Raw genomic sequence first — 5,731 nt, 5'->3', positions numbered from 1 at the left:
CTGGACCGTTAGGTACAAAACTTTGTTACAGAGCTATAGGACAAATAAGGATTTCATGAGTTAGTTAGGAAAGGACTCCACATTTGTAAAGATCATCACTTTTTAATATTAATACAAATCAGTAAGAATATTCAGGAGCAGTGCAGCTTTAACCTCTTCATTAGCAGTAATCCTGGTCTCTTTGCTGTCTGGCCACACACTGCCAGGCAAGTGGAAGTGACACACAAAATTGCTCCTAAATTTTCATTCCCTTGACTGTTATTCTGAGGCACTGCAGTTCTTTATGTATACTACACTAGCTGAGTATACCGTAATATTTGAGAAAAAAGTAAATACAAATCCCCACAGCAAGACTAAATAGCAATTATTTGACATCTCCCATGATACCCATAGGCACAGAATTCTCCACTGATACATATCAAACATGTCATTTAAAATAATTTGTTCTTTCTCCTTTATTTAGCCACAACACAAATACAAGAGCAGTCAAACCCCGTCCAGTGGAACTCACTAGATAAACCTGTTCAGATTAAGATTCTCGTGAAATCAAGCAAAATATACATGTACACGCACACACTCTCACGCACACAAGAATGCAGCACAGCCCTTACAAAATGAGGAGTGGCACTGAACTGCACCTAGAAGTAAAATGCAATAGAAAAATCAACTGGTTATGATACATCTGCTAAGCAACAAGGCTGTGCACTGAACAGGTGCCCGCTGTATCATTCCATTGGCTGTTTAAATACCAGCATCACTCCTTTCAGGTGCAAATTTGAAGCTCACAGAGGAAAAGTGTCAGATGTCAGTTACCCAAGAATACGGGGTAATGGAACAATTACTCCACTGTAACTCAAAGCAGAACCTGGCCCTATGAAATAAGTATGCGTATGACCTGCTCCAGCCGGAAGACTACTGCAGGTGACAACTTTTTTTTCCCCTTCACTTCCCCAGCAACTAAACCCACCACTAATACAGTGTGTCATTTGGCTTCTGCACCCTTCCCACTCTAGTTTGCTCTAAAGCACATACTGCTCCTTTTGGTGGAAGAAATAGTGTAGCGGTTCCGAGATGTGAGTAAATGTCCACTAGGGACTAGAGTAAGACCACCAAATACACCAAACCACTGCAGAAGAAATAGAAATTGGGCTCTTAGATAGAGGTGGTCAAGCTGGTCCATCTGATTTGTCAACGCTTTGTTCAGAAATATAAGACTCAAATATAGTTTACAAAAAGTAATTCTTTACAGAACATCTCAGTGTCAAAATACTAACAAAAACACAGTTTGTTAATGCTGAGAAGAGTGGTCTTGAAAAAACTAATAACTAAAGTAGGCCGTTGCTAACAGTAATAGGTGATATCTCTTCATAGAAAGGCAGTCTGATGTACTCGGGGAAAATGAAACATTTGAAATAAACTGTTTACAAAAGTGATTTAAATGCTCAGCACAGATCTAACACAAGTGTTAACAACCACTATTGTAATTTTATTTTTGGACAACATCAGCAACTATTTAGAAAAAAACCAAAACTGCTAATACAAAAACGTAGAAAACAAAAAGAAAAATCCAAAGAGACAGTTTTTAGACAAACTCAGTTAAGATGAAGCTGTACCTTTGTCCCAGTTACTAAGAACTTCAACTTTTAAGTGTTGCATAACCCAGCTCAGCTAGGTTTGTAGGCTTCCCCACCCTTACTAAAGAGTTAGTTCTTAGAAGGCTCCAATCTCAGTCCCCCAGGGTCTGTATGGTTTGCTAAGGGTTGCTGACTGCGTTGGTGCAGACGGGCTCAGCACGTTGGGGGACAGCAGATGGAAGGAGCCAAACGAAAAGGGGAACGCAGACAGAGACGCCATGGAGGAGAGAAGAGGAGGAGACAGTTTGGTAGTAGACGTGACCACGGGGAGCACTGGTCCAACGCTGCCATTTGGGGGCACTCTGAGTGAGGAAGTTTCAGGATGTGGGGCGGCAATTCTGGTCTGGTGATGTGGTTCCGTGGAAGATGCTGTAGTACTGGTATTACCGTGCCCATTTTGAGCCAGCAGCAATGGGTGAGATATGTGAGGGTGATGTCCAAAGGCACTGCCCCAAGGAATGTGTCCAATGCCAGTGTGCGCACTACTTGCTGCTTCCCGTTGAGAGGCGTAGTTATTGAGATGAGACACAAGTCGAACTCGCAGAGGATCAGAGGCATCCAGACCCTCTATAATACTAAGGTATCGAGCAACTTCAGCCAGGCACTCTCGAAACCCTAGACTCCGATAGTCCATAGCCAAAGCATGAGCATCAAAATAACCTAAGAGAAAAGAACAAAGAATGGAGTCTTAAGATGCCGTTTTCTAGTCATTGTCTACATGTAGCCTCCCCACTCCACCCTCCCCTATAAGCATATTTCACTTGGATGTGGTTAGTATTCCCAACCATAGATTAGCTGCCAAGGTCCTTTTTTTTTTTTTTTCTTTTTTTTGTCTAACAAGCTTTTCTTTTATATCTGTGCTGTGATGCTGCAAGTCCCAAGACCAGTCACAGACTGCCATTTTTAAACTGAAATTGCACACTACCACTGGAGGAAAGTACTTTTGTTCTTTTCATGTCTCCCCAGTGCAAGCAAAACCACAGCCCAGTGAAATTCATTAGAAACACAAGTCCTAACTTATCAGCGGAGACTTCTGCAGGCAGAAGTCTCTTCTCCTAAAAGGGCATTTCACCATTTTTTGCTAATTCTCTTCATTTCATCCTGTATTTTTTTTTTCTAATTTCCGTTCTGAACTTCCAGAAAGTTAGAGAAACAAAAACTTGACAACAACAAAAACTTTGTGTTCTCCAAGTTGCCAAAAGCCAATTCACAGTGCTGACACACTGCTAGAGAGACTTGTAATCACTCTCCCTGGAACAACCTGAAGCTAGCACTGTGAAATGTTTCAGTGTTAGTGATGCTGCAAATCTTTTCAAGTAGAAGAAAGTCCCAAATTCCTGATGAAACAACAGAGAGTTTCCATTCACTTTCTCCAAGCGCTCCCACAGCACACCGCACGCCAAATGCTAGGGAACGTACTCCTCTCACAGCACCCTCTGCAGAGCTGCTGACCCACTGTCAGGCATGAAACTTTACCTTTCCCTCCTGCTGTATGCAGCATTTTCAGGTGATCAACAGTCATCTGCAGAATCTCTGCCTTCTCCAGCTTGGCTGATCCCTAGGAGAGAAGGGGAAGGCACGAAACTTGTTAGGCAGAATCTGAGACGTTAACGAGGGGCGACTCTTCCTCCCGGGACCGGGGGGAGGCTGTGCGGAGGGTGACTGGATGCTACCTGCTTCTCAAAGGCGCTGGGCACCAGCCTCCTCAGCTCGGACAGGCTGTTGTTGATGCGATCGCGGCGGCGCTTCTCGATGATCTAGGGCAGAAAGCGGGGGATCAGGGGGTGGGCGGGCCGGGGCTGAGGGGAGCCGCGGCCGGCCGGCAGGCACTCACCCCTCGGCGCCTCTTCCTGGCCAGGATCTGCGAGGTGGTGGAGGGAGACATGGAGCCCGCGGCCGAGCTCAGGTTCCTGTGGGGAGCAGCGGGACACCGGTCACCAGAGGCACCGACGCCCCGGGGAGGCTGGGGGCGGCGAGGGGGGGGGAGGGAGTCGGGGGTCCGCGGGGCTGCGGGCAGAGAAGGGGCGCCGGGCCGCTTCACGGCGCCCACGCTGCCTGCGCTCACCCATTCTCGTCCGCGCTCTCCTTCTCCACCTCGATGGCCTCGTCCAGCTCCTCGCTGTCCGACGAGCTGTACTCGGGGTGCGCCCGCTTCACGGCGGCGGCGGGGCGCGGGCGGCCGTCGGGGAGGCGGCGGGCGGCGCGCGGGAGGAGGGCGCCCAGCGCGCGCCCCGCGCCTCGCCCGGCGCCCGTCTCCCCCATGGCGTTCCCACGCCTCGCCCCTCGCCCGCCGCGAGCAGGCAAGAGATCAGGCGGGCGGGAGAGCAGGCGGGCGGGCGAGCGGGCGGGCGAGCAGGCGGGCGAGCAGACGGACGGACGGACGGACGGACGGACGGGCGGGCGGGCAGGCAGGCAGGCAGGCAGGCAGGGAGGCAGCCGGGCAGGCAGGCAGGCAGCCGGGCAGAGCACGCCCGCCGCCGCCCGCCACCCAGCACCGCCACGCGCGGCCCCCGCCACCCCCATTGGCCGCCGGCGCCCCGGTCTCAGCCAATTGCCGCCGGCCGGTCGCTGGGCCCCGCCCTCTCGGCTGGGCGCGGGGCAGCGGGGGAGGTGCGGCCGCGCGCCGCCGGCCGTGGGAAAGCGGCGCGGGGCGCGGCGGGCGGCGGCGCTGGCGCGGGGCGGCGCGCGGCAGCGGCGGCCGCCGCGTGCGGGCCCCGGCGGGGGGGGGGGGCGGGAGGGACGGACGGGGTGGGGGGGGCACGTCCCCGGCTGGGGAGCGGGCGGTCCGGGTGGGCAGGGTAGCTCTGGGGCGCCCCGGGGGTTGCCTTCAGCCCTCACGCCGCGGTCCCCGGTAGCCCGAGCCCTGCGGGTTGATTACACCCCGCGTAGGCGAACGGCCTCTGCCGAGGCCGGCGTGGCGGCGGGGCGCTGCCCCGAGGCAGGCTGCAGGGGCCCTGGGCGTGCTGCGTGAGCAGGAGGGGGAGCTGGAGCGGGGGCAGCTTGCGCTCCTTCGAAAAAATGAGTTAAAGGGGTGGCTAAACCCCGAAAGTTGAGGAGGCTTAAACTTAGGGATTTGGGTTGGTTTTTTTTTTTTTTGTTGGCAGTGCAAAGGAAATCACGGCGTGTCTCTTGACTGTGCCTATCTAAACCGCAAATCTGCCAGCCAGATCCTTTCCTTGTTCCCCACTCCCCTGTATTTTGGAGGTAGGGAGAAGCAGGAGCAGTTTTTAAGAAACTGAATGCAAATGTGCTTTGCTGTGCAGTTGCTGGCAAGGAAGGAGGGATGACAGGAAAGGTCAGCGCTGCGTGCAGTGTGTGCAGAGCTCACAGCGAGTACACGCTGCCTTGCACTAAGCAGGGCCCAGAGCCTGGATGCAGTATTCCTCCAAATTGCCATGTTCCCCAGCACAAGTCCTCTTCATTCTGCCAGCTTTCTCAGGCTGAGGTACTGGCAAAATGGGACAGGTGAAATGAGGGTGTACTCTTTGAGGTGGTTTCATAATAATTAAATTTTCATTTACATGAAGCCTTTCAACTAAGGCTCCTTTTCTAAGTTGATTCTTTCATATTTTGCAATTGGATGGGCTGGAAGATAACCAAGACGTGCACAGTGTGACAGCAAAGAAGCGATGAACCCAAGTTTCCCCATTTCAAGACCCCGGAATAGCTGCTTTTAGCCTCCCACTTGTTTAATTAAAAGTTCCTTACACAGAGTTGCTGCAGATTTTGTGGATTTGCCCATCTTCTTGCAAAGCATGTCTGGTACGGAGGGAAATGGAAGCAAGGACCAGGCTAAAGGTAGTAAAAGAACTGCAGTTAAGAGATAGAAACAGTCCTGCAGCCACCTCTAAGTAGCTAACAGAAAGCAGTAGAAATATTGTGTTCCCACATTATATTTTTCATAAATCTATCCTTTCTGCAGTGCTATAATTAAGCTTGTGTCAGCACTTCTATTACATCCACCTTTCCAGCCTCTATATTTTTGTTGTGAATCATCTCTGTCTGCACCACTCGCTTTTACAGGACCAAAAGCGAGGTCAGTGAAAGGCACAGTGACATTTATGCCTTTTTGACCTGCAGACTACACATCTGACTTC

The 5,731-nt window shown here is 51.6% G+C and overlaps 1 protein-coding gene across 1 annotated transcript; it reads right to left on the bottom strand.

Annotated features, from left to right (window-relative positions):
* Positions 1–430: 430 nt before the first annotated feature.
* HEY1 (hes related family bHLH transcription factor with YRPW motif 1) lies at positions 431–4,080 on the bottom strand. The gene is made up of 5 exons (XM_074847090.1): positions 3,700–4,080; positions 3,469–3,544; positions 3,308–3,391; positions 3,111–3,192; positions 431–2,294 (listed from the first exon to the last, which is right to left on the bottom strand). Exons 1-5 carry the CDS (start codon positions 3,894–3,896, stop codon positions 1,711–1,713), a joined length of 1,023 nt encoding a protein of 340 aa, XP_074703191.1. The 5' UTR covers positions 3,897–4,080; the 3' UTR covers positions 431–1,710.
* Between the last annotated feature and the right edge of the window lie 1,651 nt (positions 4,081–5,731).

The sequence above is a fragment of the Strix aluco genome, chromosome 1 (genome assembly GCF_031877795.1).
Source record: "Strix aluco isolate bStrAlu1 chromosome 1, bStrAlu1.hap1, whole genome shotgun sequence".
Taxonomy (NCBI): Eukaryota; Metazoa; Chordata; class Aves; order Strigiformes; family Strigidae; genus Strix; species Strix aluco.
This window is presented reverse-complemented; position numbering and strand designations above follow the sequence as displayed.